Source organism: Diceros bicornis, chromosome 21, assembly GCF_020826845.1.
Source record: "Diceros bicornis minor isolate mBicDic1 chromosome 21, mDicBic1.mat.cur, whole genome shotgun sequence".
In the NCBI taxonomy this organism is placed as follows: domain Eukaryota; kingdom Metazoa; phylum Chordata; class Mammalia; order Perissodactyla; family Rhinocerotidae; genus Diceros; species Diceros bicornis.
In genome coordinates, this window is record NC_080760.1 from 36,234,361 (window position 1) to 36,258,362 (window position 24,002).

The 24,002-nt window shown below is 36.6% G+C and overlaps 1 protein-coding gene across 5 annotated transcripts in view; it reads left to right on the forward strand.

Moving 5' to 3' along the window:
* COL14A1 (collagen type XIV alpha 1 chain) overlaps positions 1-24,002 on the forward strand; it is a 212,804-nt gene that overhangs the window by 113,933 nt on the left and 74,869 nt on the right. For 3 of the 5 annotated variants that reach the window (XM_058564860.1, XM_058564862.1, XM_058564863.1), the window contains exons 24-33: positions 544-699; positions 6,345-6,401; positions 9,678-9,817; positions 11,826-11,949; positions 12,583-12,726; positions 13,552-13,716; positions 14,285-14,323; positions 14,471-14,609; positions 18,275-18,417; positions 21,129-21,238. In XM_058564860.1, coding sequence (XP_058420843.1) covers positions 544-699; positions 6,345-6,401; positions 9,678-9,817; positions 11,826-11,949; positions 12,583-12,726; positions 13,552-13,716; positions 14,285-14,323; positions 14,471-14,609; positions 18,275-18,417; positions 21,129-21,238 — 1,217 coding nt within the window. The remainder of the gene's footprint in view (positions 1-543; positions 700-6,344; positions 6,402-9,677; positions 9,818-11,825; positions 11,950-12,582; positions 12,727-13,551; positions 13,717-14,284; positions 14,324-14,470; positions 14,610-18,274; positions 18,418-21,128; positions 21,239-24,002) is intronic. The other 2 variants (XM_058564861.1, XM_058564864.1) reach the window with 1 other exon arrangement.

A 24,002-nucleotide genomic window follows, 5' to 3' on the forward strand; every position in this document is an offset into this window, starting at 1 on the left:
ACAGGCATAAGGACTTTCTAGAACCCTACAATTTCTAACTCTATACCTATACCTTTAGACCTCTGCCAAGAAGGGCATCCTGTTGCATGGTAATAAGTTGTATGGGGGCCAAAAGAATGTATCTTTTTATGTTAATTTGTAATCAGTTGACTTCTTTCTGGAGAATCGTGTTGAATAAAGGGGAATTCTAATTATTGAAAAGTAAATATACTCTCCTCCACACCTGTTCAAAAGATCAATTAAGACTTGTACATATAATTATATAAATTAATAATTCTCCATTCATTGGAGGGCTGATCTCAGGAGTCTTTTAATAGTAAGTAACATTTTTGAACATTTGAAGTATGATTTTCAATTATAAAAAAATGATTGGCTATATTAATTTTTTAGAAAAAGATACAATACCTCAAACCAGTATAATTCACTCTGGAATTATCTGATTAGGACATGCATATTAAGCATTTTAAAAGCAAATCGTCTACTGATGGCTGTTTCTAAAAATTTCATATGTATATGTTTTGTTTTGTTTTGTTTTTATTATAGATACAAAAAAGCAAGAAGCCATTGTGGGTGGAGGGACAACCAGGCATTGCTTCTATGGACTTCAGCCTGATTCAGAATATAAAATCAGTGTTTACACAAAGCTCCAGGAGATTGAGGGACCCAGTGTGAGCATAATGGAAAACACACGTAAGTCTGGTGTGTTCTTTTCTGATCTCCATCTCCATGAACAAACAGTATTTTAGCCATCCTGTTTTGGTTCAAAAACCTTATTCCCTTTAGAAAAATATTAGCTATTGCTGCCCAGGAATATCTGTAAAACAAGTCTTCTTATCCAGTCTCAGAATTCACTGCATGTGGCCCACTGACATCACCTGTATGGTTTTTTCCCCTTCTCCATATGTTTCATAAGAGACTATAAGACCATATGATGGCATAGTGCTTGAAACAATGATCTATATTGTGATCTATATCCATAAGGAACATTTGTGCTTTGTGGAATGTGAAATGAAGTTTAAGGACTAGGTTCTGACATTAAAACAATGGCATATTACCACAGCCATGAGGGTGGGAATGGAGCCAAGATGTTCCAACTGGCTGACCCTAGAGTTATTGCCTACTTAAGGGTCTCTTGCAATCTTTCCGAGTTGGCTGCAGATCTGATGCACTGAAGGGAGAGGCAAAGTACAAAATTAAAACAAAGCACTTTTTACATGTTCAAAAGAGCAAGGAGGGTGTCAACTTCTTGGAATGGCTTTTAATCAAAGATTCCTGACCTAAAGGCCACAAACATTAAAATGGTTTGAATTATAATGAATTCTGGGGAACATTTGTGTGCTTAACTCAGTATCTTGAACTTAAACTCAAAATCCCTGAGGATTTGTGTCTTAATAGGTAGTGGACAATGGGCTTTCTTGGTAGCCCCTCTATCATGTATCTGACATTTAGAAAGTTCTTCTGTTTGTTTATAGATCTTTCAGTTGATATGGCACATGCAGAAAGAAATCATCATCAATGTGTGAGCTTCCAAAACAGAAAGTGAAAGTATAATAAATGGAATCATCTAATTTTTTTCTTTCTTTTTTAAATTTTTTATATATGACATTTTTAATTTTTAAATTTTTTATTTTTTTATTGCGGTAACAGTGGCTTATAACATTATATAAATTTCAGGTGTACATCATTATATTTTGATTTCTGTATAGAATACATCATGTTCACCACCTAAAGATTACAGTTACAATCCATCACCACATACATGTGCCTAATCACCCCTTTTGTCTTCCTCCCTCCCCACTTCCCCTCTGGTAACCACCAATCCAATCTCTGTCTCTACGTGATTGTTTGTTGTTTTTATCTTCTACTTATGAGTGAGATCACATGGTATTTGACTTTCTCTCTCTGACTTATTTCGCTTAGCATAATACCCTCAAGGTCCCTTCGTGTTGTCACAAATGGCCGGATTTCATCGTTTGTGATGGCTAAGTAGTATTCCATTGTGTATATATACCACATCTTCTTTATCTATTCATTCCTTGATGGGCACTTAGGTTGCTTCCAAGTCTTGGCTTTTGTGAATAATGCTGCAATGAACAAGGAGTGCATGTATCTTTACACATCCATGTTTTCATGTTCTTGGGATAAATACCCAGTAGTGGAATAGTTGGATTGTACGGTAGTTCTACTCTTAATTTTTTGAGAAATCTCCATACTGTTTTCCATAGTGGCTGCACCAGTTTGCACTCCCACCAGCAGTGTATGAGAGTTCCCTTCTTTCCACATCCTCTCTAACACTTATGGTTTCGGCTCCTGTTAATTATAGCCATTCTGATGGGAGTGAGGTGATGTCTCTTTGTAGTTTTGATTCGCATTTCCCTGATAGTTAATGATGTCGAACATTTTTTCGTGTGCCTGTTGGCCATCTGTATATCTTCTTTGGAGAAATGTCTGTTCAGATCCCTTGCCCATTTTTTAATTGGGTTGTTAGTTTTTTTGTTGTTGAGGTGTATGAGTTCTTTATATATTTTGGCAATTGTTAGGTTGTCTTTTCATTTTGTTGATGGTTTCCTTCACTGTGCAGAGCTTTTCAGTTTGATGTAGTCCCATTTGTTTATTTTTTCTGTTGTTTCTCTTGCCCGGTCAGACGTGGTGTTTGAGAAGATGTTGCTAAGACTGATGTTGAAGAGCGTACTGCCTATGTTTTCTTATAGAAGTTTCATGGTTTCAGGTCTTGCATTCAAGTCTTTAATCCATTTCTTTTTTTTTTTTTTTAATTTTTTGTTTATTGCAGTAACATTGGTTTATGACATTGTAAAAATTTCAGGTGTACATCATTGTACTTCTATTTCTGCATAGATTACATCATATTCACCACCAAAATACTAATTACAACCCATCACCACACACATGTACCGAATTATCCCTTTCACCCTCCTCCCTCCCCCCTTCCCCTCTGGTAACCACCAATCCAATCTCTGTCCCTATGTGTTTGTTTATTGTTGTTATTATCTACTACTTAATGAAGGAAATCATGTGGTATTTGACCTTCTCCCTCTGACTTATTTCACTTTGCAAAGAAATTGAAGAAGACACAAAGAAATGGAAAGATATTCCGTGCTCTTGGATTGGAAGAATTAACATAGTTAAGATGTCCATACTTCCTAAAGCCATCTATAGATTCAATGCAATCCCTATCAAAGTTCCAACAACATTTTCACAGAAATAGAACAAAGAATCCTAAAATTTATATGGAACAACAAAAGACCCCGAATAGCTTTAATCCATTTCGAGTTAATTTTTGTGTACCGTGTAAGATAATGGTCTAATACAAAGATTTTATTTCATAACACTGAAATAGTCAACATTTTATATTACACATGTATTTTTGTGGTATAATTTATATACCATAAACTTCACTCATTTTCAGTGTACAATTCAATGATTTTTAGTACATTTAAAGAATTGTGCAGCCATCACTACAGTCCAATTTTAGAACATTTCCATCATCCAAAAGAGATCTTTCATGCCCATTCATAGTCAATCTCATGTCCCATCTTCAGCCCTAGGCACTTTACTTTCTTTTCTTATACATTTGCCTTTTCTGGAACATTTCATAGAAATAGAAATACGTAATAGGCAGTCTTTTGCATCTGGCATCTTTCACTTAGCATGTGTTTTTCAGGTTTGTTTATGTTGTAGAATGTATCAGTAGTTTGTTTCTTTTTATTGCTGATTAGAATTCTGTTTTACATGTAGAGGAGCATGTAATTTTGAAGTTATTAGAGGCCTGATAGTGCATAAGATTTAGAGAAAAACAGGCTTGAGGAGCCCTTCCTAGCATTGTGGCCTTGGGAAATTCAACATCTCTGAGCTTCCTTTTGCTCATCAGTAAAATTAAATACCTACTCTCTTACCTCCTGTGGTGGTGGTAAAGATCCAAGAGAACCCAGCTGAGGAACTGTTCACCTGTATCTTACTGAACAAGTATTTTGTCATCACCATTACAGTCTTCTTGGAAATCACAAACTGATGGCCATGGGGTTAGCTCTCAAAGTCAGACACATTTTCTCTGTGCCATGCTTCTTTTGTTGTTGTTTTAAAGTATTTTTTGAAAGTTCAAACAACCTAACACATGGCACGCATGTCCTCATGCCAATCTGCTGAAACCAAGTAACTGCCGTCTCTTTTAGACGGTGTATGTGCTCTCAAGTTTGCTAGTCCTTAATGTTTAGGCTAGTTCTTTGCTCAGACTCATTACTTGCCTGACCTCTAAAAATATTTGAGTTTGGGACCCCTGGTCTACTTCAACTTCCCCTAACCTTAACCCCACAACTGTTACTACCAACCCAGGGTTTATTTGGATGGCTTTGTTGGATGTAAATGTTTTCCTTATGTTGAGGACATCTATCTTCTTGTAGCTTCCCCCCACTGGCTCTAGTTCAAACTTTTAAAGCAATACAGCTTAAGACTTCTCCCTCTCCTATGTGACAGCCCCTCACATACTTGAAGACAGGGACCATCTGTATGCCACATAGAGAATATAAACATGGGTCACCAGTTCATTGTGGTTTTTCAGACCCAAGAGATTCTTTGGCCGGATGTTCTGCCTAAACATGTTGATCTGTCTGCCGTAGGCTCTCATTGATTTGGTTCTTGATTTATTGACTGAATTTAATTTTCCACTTAGAGAAGATGCACAATTAAAAAGATGATCCACTGCTTCCAGAGATTTCCAGATAAGTCAATCTGGCTTTAGAAACACTTTGTGGTGCTTTCAAGAAAGTTCTGCAATCTAGTTTTAGTATTAAGATTTATCAAAATATTTTACTTTTGAAACTTTTTAGCTTCAAAAGATTGCCTTTAAAGGATAAAAGTGATATATACCCATAATAATGCAACAGAGGATATAAAGTACCTTGTCAACCTCCCTCTTTCCACGTTCTCCCTTTCCAGACATACCCATCTGTACCAGTTTGGTTTCCTTCAAGAGATTGTACCTGACATGTATCTATCAGATATCTATCTATCTATCTCTCTATCTATCTATCTATCTATCTAATGTCTATCTATATATCTGTATGTCTATATCTATATATACAGATATATCAATATATATCATATGTATCAGATAGATTTTTTTATTTTTTATTCTCACAAATAGAATCATAGATTTTTTTTATTTTTTATTTTCACGAATAGAATCATACCATGGTATTCTATAACTTCCTTCATTTCACATAATAGTTAATCTCAAGTATTTTTCCATATCAGTAATATGCAGTTATTTTATTCTTTTAAAAGTTGAATCATTTTATTCAAATAATTTTATTTTATTGGCTCTTAGAATTGGGAGAGACCTTAAAATTCATCTCCTCCAAGCTTCCTGCTAGTGAAGGAATTCCTTTTACAACATTCCTGAAAGTAATCAGTCTGCCTGAAAAGTCCTTCCAGCTATTTGGTGCTTACTGTCTCCAGAGGCTGAACATTCCCCTCTGTGAATGGCTATGATTAATCAAGAGTTTTCCCTTTTCCATATTAAACTGGAATAACAGAAATAATTTTCTAAGTTTTTCTTAAATTTTTAGTGTCAAATATGAATTAGAAAAGAATATGTAAAAAATTAAAATTTAGAATGTTTACCTAATGATGCTCTAACTTCCTGGTGCTTTGCCACATGAACTGGTATGATAGTCACCACTGTGATGTAGCTATCCCCAGGTCCTTTAAGCAAACCTCACACCTCATATATCACACAGGCTTCTCATCCCTCATCACCAGGTTGAACTGATCTGGACACACTGTATTCTCCCAATGTTGTGCCATTTGGTCTTCAGAACTGAAAGTGTTGCAGATACAGTCTGAGCAGAATAGACAGTGAATCAGATTCCACAGGGGACCATGTTCGGGGGATGCCGGGTGAGAAGGAGGAAAGTGCTATTGAAGAAGGATTGATGGTCAATGCTTAGTTAGGCAGAATGGAAATGAAGTTTATTCTATGTGTGAAAGCAGCCACAGACCAATCTGAAATAGGTCGGCAGGATTCCTGCCCTAAATCAGCATTAGAACTACTTTGTAGTTGACAGTTTGATTGCAATGATTCCTGCTGGGTAAAATGAATTGTGGCAAAATGACATTTCAAGCCTTTAGTCTGAGGTGGAGGGGATGGATGGAGCCAGTTTTCATAGGCTGTGGCTGATTTACAGTATTCACTAAATTCCCTAAAGTCTCAAAGAAGACAATTGTCAAAATCATTGATGTCCCTGAAGAATTATTACTCCATGACCTCCCTTTCTTCACCAGAGATGAGATGGATAATTGATGTTCTTTTTCCTTCTCCTTTACAGAATCACTGCCTACTCAACCACCTACTTTTCCTCCTACTATTCCACCAGCAAAAGAAGGTAAAATAATAATACAACAATGCTGTGATTCTAGGTTTAGGATTTCTGTTGGTTTTGTTTGTTTGTTTGTTCATTTAAAAACCAAGATATTACTAAAAGGTATTTTCTCTTTAATACAAATGCTTATCAAACCCTGATAGGGTACAAACTTGCAATGAATGGTAAATAAGACATAGAGATCTAATGCACAGTGTAATGAATAAAGACAGCAATATTGTGCTATAATTATGTAATGTGATAGAGGTGCTAACTATCACTACAATGACAACCATATAACAATATATAAATATATCAAATTAACATGTTGTACACTTTAAATTACACAATGTCATATGTCAAATATATTCAATAAAAAAGAGAAAAAAATATCCATATAGATTCTATACACACAGAGTAGATTTTCTAACAGAATTGCTTCATATTTATTTCATTGCAAATATCAGAGTAGTAAGTGTTTACCAAGGAAGAAAAGTTACATAATTTGTGAGTGAGAATCTGGTTTATAATTCTGTAGACAAGGGTAATAGTTTTCCAGCTTACCTCTGAAATGCCTCTCCCAGTTGTTTCTTTCTATCTTCATCACAAGAGTTCTTCCTCACCTCTTACCTGAGTTGTTAAGGTAACTTTCTAAATAACTTCCCAACACAGAAGTGATTGTTAATCTTTTTTCATTCTATTAATGAACATTTATTAACCCTACTATTCATTCTCAAAGCTCTTATGCTGGGCATTTGGAATGCAATAATAATATATGATTGCTGCTCTTTGCTTCTCATTATTGCAGTAGAAATAGGTGCTTGCCTAGATAATTACCAGTCAAGGATATGAGTTAGAAAATTGAGATTATACTATGGTAATCCAGAATTGAGAACAGTTAATGCTGCTGCAGGTTAATTAATTATAAAGGATGAGGAGGAATTTGATCTACATTTTGAAGAAAGAGTTTTGCAGGTAAATAATGGGAAGAATAGCACTCAAAGTCATGGACTGATCTAAGTACAAATTGTATTTGGAGGAACTGTAAGTGCTTTAGTGTGGCACAGAGAAAGGGGTGAAGACAGAGTTATGAAGTGGTTTGTGTGCCAGAATAAGGAGTTTGGGCTTTATCCTATAGTAAACAGTGTGCCATGAGAAGTCTTATGAAGAGAGGGTGACCCAAGGAAATCTATGTTTGAGAAACATAACCTTGGTGGGATGAGGAGGACGGACTAGAGGAAGGAGAGGATAAAGGTAGAATGTGTAGTTGGAAAGTTATATTGGAAGAGTTCTTTCATTCATCGTGCATATTAAAGTCCCTGTTACATATCAGGGATACAATAAAAAATAAGTTGTTCTTGCCTTACAGAAGCTTAAAGTCAGTGGGGTCAGATGCTGGAGAGTGTAAGGGTCAAGGAAACAAAGAGGCAATGAGAAACTCTACTAAAGCTCAACATCCTCCTAGCAGCATGCAAATTCTTCAGTGATCAACCTACTTTGTGGCATCATTTCCCAGACTATGTTAGGTAACAGCAAAATTATACAACTCAGGGTTTCCCATACATGTCTTTTGCTGTCCTGCATCTTTTAATACTATTTACTCTATCGGGAAGGCAGACTCTTTCTTCTTCCATCTTCGTATCTAGCCTTTTCTAGTCTTAATATCCATAATTATTTTCACTATTGAAACTGAAAACAGAATCCTAATTGATGAATTTCCTAATTAGACATTTCTGATACAGATATTACAGAACTCTCTGAGGTCAGAATATTTTTATCTATAGCTGAGCATGGATATCATTCAGTAAACATTCATGAATTCTCATGGAAGACATGCAATTTCGAAGAGTCTGTGAGAGTAAGGATTGACAAAGTAGAACTATTGGTCCTAAAGTTTTCATCATGATGGTTTTAGACAGTGGGACTTTTGCAATTGGAATGTGTTATTCACTTTAGGTTCTGTTTCTCCTGGGTGTATTTAATTTAAAAATCCTGTAAATTTTTATTATTAATATCACACTGAATATTTATTAAACAAACATGAAGAAGTAGAAAAGAGTACAAAGAAGAAAATTAAAAACACAATTTCATATCCCAGAGGTAATTCCTTCATGTGTTTTGCTGTATTTTCTTTTTTTCTTTGATTTTTTAAGTAAAATTTTCATTTTGAGTATATTTTCAAATAGATTTTGCTCTCACTTCAAAGGTGAAACCTAATCTTGATTTCATCTTTACTTGGAAACAAAGGACCAGGTTTTCTTTTATAAGCTTATAGTGAGCAGATCTTGAGATTCTTTTCAGCTTTAAATTCAAACCATAAATTTGTAAAATTTTAATAATCACCACACTCATGAGAACAACCTCACCGGATCCTTATTGTCCCTGGAGTATTACCTCACTTGGAGATGTTTATTTTACACTATAAATAGCTTTAAGAGAATAAAGTTGCACTTAAGATAAAAAGCAATTGAGTTTTTTTCCCTAAATAAAGGAGCAAGGCACATTAGCACACAGAATATTTGTGTGCAACTGGTCTGAGATTAAAAGATTCAGATTATTGAAGAGTAAATTGTTTGTTTCATCATAAAACAGAGTCAACCACAATGATCGACACTAACGAAGGGGAAGAGAACATTGTGTCACATGTCTTCCTTCTGAAGTTGAGTCTCTCTGAAGTTACTAACTCAATAAGCAGAGGACAGAGTGCTCAGAGTGATAGCTTGGACTTCCTTCTAATCAGTAGGCACTACAGAGTGTTTGCTGAAGTTTCTGTCTCTAAATCACTTTAGTTTCACATTTTTCTATTCTCTCGTTTCTATTCTTTGTGGCTGAGATTGGTGGATTCTTTTTTTTTTTTTTTTTTTTACTTATTTTTCCCCCAAAGCCCCAGTAGATAGTTGTATGTCATAGCTGCACATTCTTCTAGTTGCTGTATGTGGGACGTGGCCTCAGCATGGCTGGAGAGGCGGTGCGTAGCTGCGAGCCCGGGGTCCGAACCCGGGCCACCAGCAGCGGAGCGCGCGCACTTAACCGCTAAGCCACGGGGCCGGCCCTGGTGGATTTTTTTTTTCTCTGTTCCACATGTTCAATAGAAGCTTCTGAGTCACCAATAGGAACCTTGAGCATAGCAGAGAAATGATGGTCAGGAAGCATAGTGAACAAGAGCTTGGAATATGATTTATACCTTTCCTTTGGGAAAGAGCTCTAGTTACCGGAGGGAAATCAGCATTTGCTTTGTTGGTTTAATAACTGCTATGTTTTCCCCTTGTCTCTGATTCAAAATTCATTCTTTGTCTTTAGTATGTAAAGCTGCCAAGGCAGACCTAGTGTTTATGGTGGATGGATCCTGGAGCATTGGAGATGAAAATTTCAATAAGATCATTAACTTTCTGTCTAGCACTGTTGGAGCGCTGGACAAGATTGGTGCAGATGGGACTCAAGTAAGGCTAATAGATCAATTTTTAATTCATTTTGTGTGTCAAAAAGTTATCCCAAGCTATTATTATGGCTGCTTGTCAGGGGACTTGGGTAAAGAACTGTAACAATTGGATCCAACCCTAAATGAGAGGCTATAAAAGTCTGGGTAGAAGCAACTTACTGATGCCTGATAGGGCTTGAGAAGATGCTAATCTTTAAAAGCTATTGAGTTCAGCAAACTAAGACAGGGTAGAATGGCCATGTCAGCAGATGTTTCTTTTATATACTCAGATAGAGTATCTCCTCTACGGATACACCCAATATTTTTCCTGTCCTCAAGGACATTAAAATCTTGAAAGAGAGAGGTTGTGGTCACAATTACAATAGATCAAGTAGACTATAAAACTAATTTATTCATTCAACAAATATTTATTGAGGGTTTTTTATGGTCAGGTATAGTACTTTAGTAAATTATAGTACATAACGGATATGATAATGTCCTTAATTTCATGGTGCTTATATTCTTAAAGGCAGGGAGAGGAGGAAGATGGCAGACAGATATAAATAAGCAAACAAATAAATTCACAATGTAGGGATGTGAGCTATGAAAATAAAGTTATGTGCTTTAAATTCACTGAAGATTATTTTAAATTGTGTGTGGGGGTTATTTTACATTGTGTGGTTAACAAAGGCCTCTTTGAGGAGACAGCATTTGAACTGAGATATGAATGATGCAGAGAAGATTTGAGCGTAGAATTTCCAGACGGGGGAAATTATAAGGGCAAAGGGCCTAAGGTGAGAATGAGTTTTGAGGCTTCAGAGGCTAAAACTTGTGGCTAGAATATAGTGGATGGGCATTCGGGGGGGGGGCGGGGGGAGGGGGAGAAGAGGTGGAAGAAATAGGCAAAGCCAGATCATCTTGAGTCTTATGAACCATTGAACGAGTTGGGTGTCATCATAAACACAATGGGAAGCCACTGGAAAGTTTTAACAAGAGAAGATCTGATGTGCTTTTTAAAAAAGATCATTCTGACTGCTTTGTGGAGCAGAAATACTAATAAGGGTCAGAGCGAAAGTGGAGAAACCAGTTAGGATGCTGCTCTCATGGTCCAGCACAGAGATGAGGGAGGCCTGGGCTAGCATGGTAGCAATGAAGTGCACCGAAATGAACAGATTTGAAATATGTTTTGGAGGAACAGCTGAGAAACTTTGGATGTAAGGGGTACCATAAGAGAAGAATAGATACAGTGTTGAGGCATTTCAAGGAGGAAGAAATTTGTTTTGAAGAAAGGAATCGGAGGAGGTTTCCTAAAGATAGTGATGTCTGCAGTAGACCCTGATAAACTGGTAGCAGTTGAAAGCTCACAAAATCAAAGAAAGCACTCTGAAGATGCTGTATTTACTTCCTCCATCGTAGTTCTGAAAAATGAACAAAAAAACAATAAATTAAAAATGGGCCCAAAGTTCCACAGGAATAACAGCAAATGGTAGGAAATGAAGCCAGGAAGATTTATATTGTAGTGGTTAAGAACACAGATTTTGAAATAGAATATACCTGGCTTCAACTGTTGGTTCTGCCGATGACTACTCTTGTAATCTTATGCAAGTTACTTGACTTTGTGTGCCTCAGTTTCCTCCTCTGTAAAATGGTAGAATAGTAGTAATTACTTCACAGATTTGCTTCATAAGGAAATCCTTGTAAAGAATCGGACTCTGATTCTCTGACCTTTGTCAAGTTACAAGGCCTAGGCTGCCATTTTTCCCTCTGTCAAATGAGAAGGCAAAAGGCCTACATGCTTTAGAGACAGATTTTTAAAATAAAATACTTCCTGAAAAGTACTTAGAGAAAAAAATGCTATTGAATGTGTTGTCAGATTTGGTATATAACTTGTATGCAATTTTAAACCCAGGAGATTGTGGATTGGGTAAAAAAGAAGTTAAAATTGTAGGTGTAATCATGCTATCATGTGGGCTCTCTGGCCCAGAGGAAGTCTACGTACATGTAAAAACAAATACACCTTCTCTTTCTAGGTTGCAATGGTTCAGTTCACTGATGACCCCAGAACAGAATTTAAACTGAATGCTTACAAAACCAAAGAGACTCTTCTTGATGCAATTAAACATGTTTCATACAAAGGAGGAAATACAAAAACAGGTAAGACTAAAAAAAGGCCAGCTAAGTCCTAAAGTAACTAATTATTAGTAATTACTGAAATGATTTTTTTTGAGGCATAGTAATATCGATTTTTTAAAAAATATTTTTCGTTGATTCAAGAACTTTGTTCCCACCCTTCTCTCCCCAGCAAAACAAAAATGGGAGGTATTTCTATTTTTAATTTTTTGAGAAATCTCCATACTGTTTTCCATAGCGGCTGCACCAGTTTGCATTCTCACCAGCAATATATGAGGTTCCCTTTTCTCCACATCTTTTCCAACACTTGTTATGTCTTGTCTTTTTAATATTAGCTATTCTGACAGGTGTGAGTTTATATCTCATTGTAGTTTTGATTTGCATTTCCCTAATAATTAAGTGATGTGGTTACCAGAGGGGAAGGGTGTGGGGGGAGGGTGAAAGGGGTACAGGGGCACATCTGTATGGTGACGGATAAAAGCTAGACTATTGGTGGTGAACATGATGCAGTCTATACAGAAACTGAAATATAATAATGTACACCTAAAATTTACACAAAATTATAAACCAATATGACCTCAATAAAATCATTTTTTAAAAAAAAACACAAAAAAATGGGAGGGAAAGAAATTGAATGGCTGCCTTCCTTTGTTTCAGGAAAAGCAATTAAGCATGTCCGAGATACCTTGTTTGCTGCAGAGTCAGGTACCAGAAGAGGCATCCCAAAGGTCATCGTGGTTATCACTGATGGAAGATCACAAGACGATGTGTACAAAATCTCCAAGGAGATGCAATCAGATGGTAAGTTTTATATAAACAACAGTGGCTACCAATAATAATGTTAGCATCGTTGTTTTGTGAATACAAATTTATAGACTGCATCAGCATGACTTAAGTGTTTCTAAATCTTTCTTAGTATTAACTGAACAATGTGATTTAAAACATACTTTCCAGGTTACAAATGTATTATTTTGCTGTATTTTCTCTAATCCTTTTGTTACATACAGGATGCCCTGTATAAGAAACTCTAGCAATTAAGTGCAGTACCATGAAAAAGACCATTATAAAGGGCCAGGGAGGGAACCTGATCACAGAAACCCTCAGCCTCCTCATCTGGCAAATGGAGATTCTCAAAGGACTGTAGTGAAGATTACATTATATAAGATATGCCTGGCGAATACTAGTTTAATATTTATTTGCCAAGCATTGAACCATGACCCACCTCAGGCTGCAAAGCCTATTAATATCTCCATTTCTATATCTGAAAAAAAAAAGACTAAGAAAAAGTTTCTCTGTTTCAAGTACACTTCATCCCATAAATCTTAAAATAATTATTAAAAATATACAGATGTAAAGATGTTATTCAAACGACAACTATTTTATCTGAAGCAATAATCGTGGCATTGACGTTCTTGAGTTTCTTTAAAATGGAAAATTTCTTTAGGGGATGATGGGATAACTATCATATAATGAAATATGTGCATAAAGAATGCTGATGAATTGTAATGAATGAATTATCCACCCCCACTAGCCCTCCTTAATAAACATATTTTAAACATTTGGACATGCCTTTTATGTATTTTGTGCAATTTAAGTAATTAGACATCTGTTCGCCTTCTCCTACAGGCTACAGCATTTTTGCCGTTGGTGTGGCTGATGCAGATTACTCAGAGTTGGTTAGCATTGGCAGCAAGCCCAGCGCTCGTCACGTCTTCTTTGTGGATGACTTTGACGCATTTAAGAAAATTGAAGATGAGTTGATTACTTTTGTCTGCGAAACCGCATCAGCAAGTTAGTTCTTTGGAATTTGTACTTACTCATCTTGTTGAAAGGCTGAAATGTTTAGCACTGGTTAAAGAGTGAGTCCCAACTTGATCTGAGGAAAGAATATTGACTTGCAGAGCTGTTTGTTAGGCAGACACTAGGTTTTATGGTTTTGAGCATGGAAGTAAACCTCCCCTCTCCCTAGTTTAGAGTTTTAGGTTGATAAAGACTTTCCCTAATGAGATGAGAGTCTGTGTTTAAAAGCAACTCTGCTTAAGTAGTTGTAGCAAATAGTTTTCAAAAATGTTTTAAGACTGCTCTTCAGGGTAAGACATTAGAAGTGCTCTCAAGTGATCGCCATAGATTTTAATGGACCCGGGAGAGCAGAAGGAAGCTGTGGCCCTTTGGTTTTAGTAGAAGTAAGAGCATTTCAATCTTTAGGAATCCACAGAAGACCATAGCCACATCTGGTTCGGATTCCCTCCACAACTGACTTCCAGAAAGATTATGTTAGCTTCCTACTCTCAGGACAGAGAAAGAATATGTTTGGGAAATATCTAAATTAAGGTTTTATATTGTTTGTTTTGTTTTCCAGCCTGCCCACTGGTGCACAAAGATGGCGTTGATATTGCAGGTATGCCTTATCACAATTTCTCCAAATACAAATATATTAAATAACTCCCATTTGGAATCTTTTTTTAATCATTAATAAACTAATCTTGAAATTTAAAGTCCTAAAATGCCTGTTTATTCTTTTTCTCTATCTTTTTGTTTTGTATAGGTTTTAAGATGATGGAAATGTTTGGTTTGGATGAAAAGGATTTTTCATCGGTGAAAGGAGTTTCTATGGAGCCTGGTACCTTCAATGTGTATCCTTGTTACCAAATTCATAAAGATGCCCTGGTTTCCCAACCAACCAAGTATGTTTCCATTGCAAGATATTAAAGCCAATCATTTATTATATCTCAACATAAAAATGATGTCAACTTGGAATATGCTGTAATAGTTCCCGGTAGGATTTTCCATGACTTTTAGAGATGTTGTTTAGATTTCTTTGTTTAAAACATCGGATTCACATATAGTGCTGGTTGAACTTTAATATCTGTTGATCTGAGAAAATATATAATGATCATTGGTACTTACATAGCGGTACCATATAGCAGGCATGATTCTAAATGCTTATGTATATTAACTCACTTAAACCTCCAAACAACTCTATGAAGTAGATTCACTTATTATCTCAATTTTATAAATAATGAAACTGAAGCACAAAGAAGCCGAATGACCTGATTGAGATCACTAAGTTTGTTAAGTGACAATGCTGGGATTTGCACTTGGAATCAGGCCCCAGAGCCCACACCCTGAACCACTTCACGCCAGTGCCATGAATTCAGAGAGTTTTTATCTTTGGGTAATCACACAGCAACTCCATAGAATTGAAGAGTATTATCAGGTTTATGTCAAAATCACATTATCTAGTCGCTTTATAGTCTGTGATGCACATAGGGATTCCTGGGGCCCGTTGCAGCAATTCTGCAGGCTCTGGAGGTACTTGAGATTACAGGTTTGGAATTCCCGGTTTAAGGGTTATCTGCTACTTTACATCCCAAAACGACATTTGTTTTTGTCTCAAAATGCCTTCAGTATTTTAATGTAAAACATTTTCAGTGTCCAAATGTTGATGTAGTGTGTACATATATGTGAAAAAGTGGGAGACATCATATTAGAGTATTAAATTAATCTATCCAATTTATAAACAAATTGCTCTTCTATATTCTTCCAAAATATTGTTTATTACATTCTAGCCTATTGCAGTACTATCCAAATTATTTTATTGTGCTTCATTTTGGGGAATAATTTTGAAATAAGTACACCTCTTTTAATAATTTAAAATATTTCTTGTTATAGATATATCTTCATTTTCTAGAAACTGTTGTAAATGTCTTTGAGCTACAGAATATATGTGGTTTTAGATAAAGCCAACATCTGATGTTACCTTTTGGCAGGTTTTTTTACACTGTGTAGTGATGAATATTAAAATGGGCATTTGAGAAATCCTTTCTGGAGGTCTAGCAAAAATGAGAGTTGCCAAAGGGAAAATCCTCTGCTACTTCACTGAAGTTGCTCTTCTGGTCAGCAGTGCCCTCCACCTTGCAAATCCAAACATTGGCTCCCAGCCCTTATCTTACACAACTGTTCACCAGCATTTGACACATTTAGTCGCTTCCTTCTTCTGGATTCGCTCTCCTCACTGGGCTTCGGGGACACACACTCTCTTGAGTCTCTGCCTATGTTACTACTGTTCCTTTTCAATACTGGCTTCTCTTTTCTCCTCCACCTCTTCAGGTCGGAGGGACCAGGTCTTGCTCCTTGGTCTCCTTGTTTTCTCTGTGTATACCTACTCCCTAGGGATCTTTTCAGCATCATAATGTTAAGCACTATCTATATGCCAAGGACTCCTAAATTTGTATTTCCACTCCAGATCTATTTCCCCAAATTGAGACCTGCATATCCAATTGCTTACCAGACATCTCTACTTGGATATCTAATGGGCATTTCAAACTTCATACGTTCGGTACCATTCCCCTGATCCTCCCTCCAGAAGCAGCTTCACTTCACCTTCTCCGTCTCAATTAAATTAATGAAAACTACGTCTAACTGGTTTCTCAGGCAAAAAAGCCTAACTCCTTTCTTTCTCTCATATTCTACATCCAATCTATCAAGAAATCCTATTGTCATGCCTTCTCACCACCTCCACCGCCATCACCCCAATGTGGGCCACCATCGTCTCTTCCCTAGATCATTGCAGCAGCCTCCTCGTTGGTCTTCCGGCTTCCATCCTTACCTTCTTGGAGTCTATTGCCCAAGTTGCATTCAGAGTGATTCTTTTACAATGTAAATCAGATCATGTCACTCCAAAATCTGCCAATGATTCTCCATTCTGCTTGGAATAAAAGTCAAAGCTCTTGAATGGCCTATAGGGCTCTACATTATCTGGGTACCTATTACCTCTGGCTTCACCTCCTGTCTCGTTTAGTCTGTTCTCCAAACACACTAGGCACACTTTGATGTCTTTGCACTGACTGGATGTCTTTGTCTCCTTTGAGATCTTCTTCAAATATAACCTTTTCAGTGAACCTTTCCTCAAATGTAACCTTCTCAATGAACCTTCTAAGTGAAGCCAGTGCTAATGATTTTGATTAAAATTGCAGAGTAATCCACTCCAGCATTCCTGATCCTCACCATGCTGCTCTATTTTTTTGTTTTTCTATGGTACTTATTATCTTCTAACATACTGTAAAATCCACCCTGCTAGAATTTAAGTGCTTGTCAGTTACTTATCAGTTTTACTTATCAGTTTTATTCACTGATGTATCTTAAATGCCTATTACAATGTCTAGCATATAGTAGGCACTCAATAAATATTTGTTGAATGAATGAATGAATGAACTAACTACTATGTAAATAAATAAATGAAGGAAACATTTTTCTCTATGCAAATCAACCTTTCATTTTAAAATCCATGCTAAATTCTCACATATTAACAAATTTATCCATTTAATTAGTAACTGTGATGGGGCTCCTATATATGTAAAGCATTATATTTGTTGCCTGAGGGAAACATTTAAAAGTATATAAGTGATCTGCTTAATTGTTAGAGAGACAAGATGGTGTTGCAGATTGGGTTCCCCAGGAAGCAGATCCAGAGGTGGAGATTAGTGTGCAGGGAAGTTGACGAGGGTGTGCTCTTGTGGAGGGGATCGGAGGGAAGTAGAATAGGGCAGAGAGAGAAGTCAAGCTGTGAAACAGTCTCAGTAAAGCCTCAGTTGACTCACACACAGGAGTCTTGAAAATGAAACTATCTCCAATGGAATGAGAAGCTCTGGTCCTTATTTCCCCTCAAAGACCCGTCGTTGAAAACAGGTGCCATAGAAGAGTCGACATGACCTTGAGAGATGCATCTTTCTTCAGCCAAGGCAATTACTGGAGGGGGTTGATATCTGAGGGCTGTCTACAGACATCCCTCCCAGTAGCAGGAGTAATATATCCTTAATTCTTGAAGGCGGATCTGGATGGTGCATCAGAGCACGAAGCATAGACAGGAATGCAGCTAACTACAACGTGTGGTAGAAAGTTACAAGGCCTTAAGTTTTACAAAAGGATATAGATAAGCATTATTTATAATACTAAAACTGTTGAAACTACTTAAATGTTCAATAAGAAGTTGCCAGTTAGATAAATTATGGAATAGGCAAACAAAAAAAAAAAGATTGTACAGACATTAAACATCGTGATTTTAAAAATATTTAAGGCAATATTAAATGCATAGTAAATAGGGCTAATAAAGAAAGGTGCAAAATTATATAAATTGGATAAATACTTACAGACATTCTTTAAAAATTGGAGGGAAATGCACCACACCGAAACAATGATCACCTCTGGATGGAATTAATGGTGATCTGTTATTTTCTTCTTTTTTGTATTTCCAAGTCTTGTATGATGAAAGAATATTTGCTTTTATAATCAGATAAATAACTTTATGAGGAAAGAATCCGATAAAATATTGTTTTCTTTCTATTTTTAGGTATTTGCATCCAGAAGGATTGCCCTCTGATTACACAATCAGTTTTCTATTCCGGATTCTTCCTGACACTCCAGAGGAGCCGTTTGCTATTTGGGAGATTTTAAATAAAAATTCTGACCCATTGGTTGGAGTCATTTTAGATAGTAAGTATATTTATTTATATAATATTTGCACATACATGTATGAGTAATGTATGTGGCATGCCATCTTGCTTGTTTTGTGTATTTGTAGAGTAACTCATTTATCTTAAGCCATGTGTAAATACTAACAGTGAATTATGTAACAGTTGATTCATTCATTTATCCACTCATGCTTTCAACAAATATTCAGAGTTCCTACTATGTGCCAGCACTAGGCTCTGGGATTCAGTAGTGAGCAAGGTGGAGAGGGACAATTAGTAGACAGTGAAGACTGCAGAAAGCGCAAGGTTGATGGTGGGGAGGGAGATCACTGGGAGGGGTGGGACCAGAAGTCATTTTTTGCACATGGATATGATAAGTGGAGATGCCTTTTTTGGGTTCTTTGATCCAATTCTAACATGTGTGTTGGGGGGGGGGGGCTTCCCACACAACACCAAGCTCAATTCTGACGCTATCTACCCAGAGATAGAGTCAGATTCCACAGGTTGAGGGCTTAGTCCTACGAGAATGCCCCACACTTCTTCAGGGACCAGTTGCAAGCCCAGGTTGTTACCTGTGCTTCTGACCAACTGGCTATAAATCAGAGATTCCCACAAGCTCCTCCTTGGGTTCAATTAATTTGCTAGAGTGGCTCACAGAACTCAGAGAAACATTTTACTTACTAGATTACTGATTTATTATAAAAGGATGTAACTTAGGAACAGCTAGATGGAAGAGAGGCACAGGACAAGGTCTGGGGGAAGGGGTGCAGAGCTTCCAGGCCCTCTCCAGGTGCACCACTCTCCCCAATCTCTACATGTACACCAACCCAGAAGCTCTCTGAACCCCATCTTTTGGGGGTTTTGTGGAGGCTTCATTATACAGGCATGATTGATTAGATAATTGGCTCTTCGCAATTGACCTCAATCTCCAGTTCCTCTCCCTTCCCTGGAGGTGAGGGGAACAGGGTGAGACTGAAAATTCCAACCCTCTATTTGCATGGCTTGTTCTCCTAGCAACCAGCCCTCCATCCTTTGGTTACCTAACGGCTTTCCAAAAGTCACCTCATTAATGTAATAAAAGACATCTTTAGTGTTATTATCCAGGAAATGTGGATTAAAACCAAACTGTGGAAAAGAACAAATTAAAAACCATTCAAATGACCAAATATATATTTCTCATAAATCACAATATCACAATGCCTATTTCATATTCCAGGGGGAAAAAAATCAGATTGACAGCATATTTTGGGAAGAATTCTAGGGTGGAGATATAAATTTGGAAGTTGTATATGTATGATATATAAGCCATGATACTGGGTGAGATCATTTGGAGAGTAAGTCTAGAAAGAGAAAAGAATAGGTCTGAAACTAGGAAACTGCATTGTTTGGAGATTGGAAATTTGAGGGGGAACCAATGAAGGAAGCTTCTTAACCTCATGCTCTTGGATATCACACATGATGTTCACTTAAGAGGATCATCAAGTTTTTGGTTAATATCCTTGAGTTTTCTAAATATATTTTTAGTTTAGGATTCCATTCAAGCTAGAAACCAAAATTTGGTGGCTATTGTTAGGTGCTAACTCAAACATTTGAGGAAAATATTTTAGGCTTATTTCCAACTATTTGTGAAAGGACTTTTCAGTACATGGAAATGAATCAACAACTAAATATGGTATTTTGAACCCATTTTGCATTGATATTGAAACTAAGGAAAAGCTGTAGATTAAAAGAGCATAAATAACTAACTCTGTATACATCCATGACTTGAAAACAAAGGCTCTCAAAATGATTAAGACTAGTTTGTTCCTTATGGAAGTTGAGTAAAGAATTAAATTTTAGCCTAAGAAGGAATTCGGGAGAAAAATATTCCTATTTTTTTGTGTGTGTGTGATAAAATACTCCTTGTAACATGCAGTACTCAAGATTAGGAAGGTTTTGTTTGTTCATTTCTTCATAATAAAGACATATTGGAGGGGCTGGCCCTGTGGCTTGGCGGTTAAGTGCGTGCACCCCGCTACTGGCAGCCCGGGTTCATATCCCGGGCGCACGCTGACACACCGCTTCTCTGGCCATGCTGAGGCCTCGTCCCACATACAGCAACTAGAAGGATGTGCAACTATGACATACAACTATCTACTGGGGCTTTGGGGAAAAAAAAGGAGGAGGATTGGCAATAGATGTTAGCTCAGATCCGGTCTTCCTCAGCAAAAAAAAAGAGGAGGATTAGCACGGATGTTAGCTCAGGGCTGATCTTCCTCACACACACACAAAAAAAGACATATTGGAATATCACTATTTTGGGGTGGCATAAGACGCATATCCTGGGAAAGTTGGTTGCTCCAGTGGGTTAATAAGATAAAGAGTCTGGTTTCTATTTCTTAAGATTTGGTTAACTTCATTCTCCCTTTTTGTCTGCCTCTACTCCCAGTTTCAGACAACCATCTCCCAGGAGGGTGATAGGGATGAGAGTACAGGGAGAACAGAGAAAGGAATATGTTTAGGAGTCCTTGCCTCACCATCATCACCACATGGTTAAATTGGTTAATCTGGCCAACTGAAAGCCTGGGGCAACCCAAGGCCCGTAGATCATTTCCTTACTTACTCATCACTCTGGTCTAAACACAGCCTCAAAACAATGGATGCATTATTTTCAGTCTTGAGTTGAATTTTAGAAAAACTATTTACCCATTTAAATTCTTTCTAAAGGGTTTTTATTTTTCTTTATTTGATTAGATGGTGGGAAAACCCTAACATATTTCAACTATGACTACAGTGGGGATTTTCAAACGGCTACTTTTGAAGGACCTGAAGTTAAGAAAATTTTCTATGGAAGCTTTCACAAAGTGAGTAATGCCTTAGATACGTATATTCTTTATTCTATTTGCTATGAGCAAGGCAGCAGAAAGATATTTTAAAAATTCCACAAGCTTGAGATCTCCAGTTACAACTGGAGTCAGAATGACCTGTGGGGCTTGTTAACAGTGCCCAGAGATTCTGATTTTGTAGTTCTGAGAGGGGACCCTGAAACGTGCCTTTTTAGCAAGTACCCCAGGAGATGTTGATAGATGTGGTCCAGGTTCCCACTTTGAGGAACAACGTAGTAGAGGGTACCGTATTATTAAGCGGACAGTTATTAATTCACTACACTATGTGTAATGTAGAAAAAAGATTGCTGGTCTACCTGGCCACCAATGGAGATGAGAGCTCAATTAGCCAAATCATGTTAAAGTGTGAAGATAGATGGCACTGATATTTTATATATATACAGACAACCCATCACTGTGATCATAAAAGTTACCCTAAGGAAGAATTTTGTAAAATCTGAATTTAGTTGTTCTGATTTTAACCTGGCACTTAAAGAACTCTGTTGTTTAACATTTCACATCTCTGAAACACTTAGTTTTGGTGATCACCAGAGTAGACCTGCTTCCTTCCGAAATTCACTGTTTCATTTGTGTTTTGTGAATAACCCCACTGATCTCTGGGCTGTTAAGGAATGCAACACCAAGACTGCAGGGAGCGCAGAGCATTTACCAGGTAGAGCTGCCAAAAGCCTGGCCTTTTAACCAAGCCCTTCTTACCCCTTTAGAGTGAGGAAAGGGATGTTGAATAGTGGTCTTCATCTTGGCTTCTGTCTCCTGACCTAGAACATGTCAAGTCCATCTAACTTACACAACTTTGCTACTTTCTGGGGTTTTAAATAACATAACTATATAGGAACAATTTCCTAACAAAATTCCTCCTCTTTTTTGCATAAGAAAAGTTGCATAAAAATATTACTTTTTCTGGTTTAATAAGACTGTACAACCAGAAGTACAAGGTATCTTAGAAACACATGAAATGCAGGTGGAAATTTATTAGTTCTTGGTTCAAAACGATCCCATTAGCAGCTATTTGGACTTAATTGTCATTTACTCACCAAGTTCCTCTTGACATGATTCTTTTCTTGGTTAGGCAGAATCTATTGCAAAGTAGTCCAGAAAAATTTTAGAGGAGATGAAAATCATGTGAGATTTCATGTGTGTTAAAAAAACATTGCCATCTTAGCCTGTGGTATCGGCATGAACTTGTAATTCTCATTCCAAGGAATCCTTTATGAGTCTTAGGTAAATGTTAAGCTTTACTTACCTTACCTCACCTTTGAGAAGAGCTCAAGAGCCTGTAAGTAAGGTTCATTAAAAATAGGTTTCAAATTTATAAGCCTTCAAATTTTTTAAAATTATATGAAGAAAAACTTTTCTCTCTTTGTTAAGTGTTAAAAAAGCCAAACAACCAAACAAAGAAAAAAGAAAAGCTTATAATGTAACAAACTACATTATTAATAGATCTGTTAGTGGAAAATCTTGATGGAAATTCAATTGTAGAGATCACATTTGATTTGTTCATGGACTTATATTATAATTGAATAAATACTTTATCATTAATTTTTAGTTGGCTTTATTTTTTTACACTTTGGGTGTGAAGTATGGCTCCAAAGTCTCTTTCAAAAAATTAATAATTATATAAATGAATCCTTAAATGTAACCAAAGAAGAAAAATATTTTTGAAAACTTTTCAATGTCTCCTTTTGTAAAGCAAAAGTTGTTTTTTTTAAAAAAGTATGAATAATTTTCCCACAACCTAACAGTTCTTAAATCATGAATATTATATGCTAAGTTGTCTAGCATGAACATTTCTGTAATTTGTAATAATGAAAGGTGTTGCAAGGCGCAAAAAGACACAAGAGTCAAATTATACTCTTCTAAATGATCATAAAAGAGATGTTAATATGAAGCAAGTAATGTGGGGGATTTGCTCCGGCAACATTTCTCCAGTTGAGTAATGGTTAACTCTTGGCTGAAGGAAAAAGAATTCTCAAGAGCCTCCACTGCTGACTTACATTATTTTTATCATGATGTAACTTAAATAAACATTAAATAAAAATTGGTATAAATCCTTATGCTTTCAGTTCCTATGCAACAATGAAACAAAAATAAATGAAGATTAAATAAAACCAATAAAATTAAAAGTAACACTATTTTACTATGAAAAGTGATGTTACATCCCTGACGTTCAACCTCTGCTCACAATGCAAATACAGTCCTAGCTGCTATAACTGTGTATCTCATGACCATCAATAGTGCCTAGTACTTTTTCTCTTTGAACCGTCATGATACCTTCCCTTATGCAGCTATTTGTAGCTTCTTTTGGCTTTCACTTGATGTGGAATCATTATTTGCCTATTAATTCCACTCTTTCAGCTTACTAAACAAGTAGCTTGCCACAAACAGTAGTATTTGCAGGGCAAGTGCCATCATAAATTGAAATATATATATAAGCACTGAAATTTCATGGCAGAACTTGCTTACAATGTGGTTCATCTAGAATATACTTAGCTTTGACTGTCACCTACATGATAACACAAATTTTTACAAATCCTTACAAAGAATGTGTAGACTCCTAAGTATATTACCATGGACCTCCAGATTCTAGAGGTTTCAGTTTGAGAAAACCACACCTGTTAAGCCAAGGGGCTTTATTTCATTTGGGCCTGGAGTAACCAGAAAGCATTCCTCTTTCCCCTTCAGATTCTAGGTCTCCTCTCCTCATCCTAAATTAAATAAATAT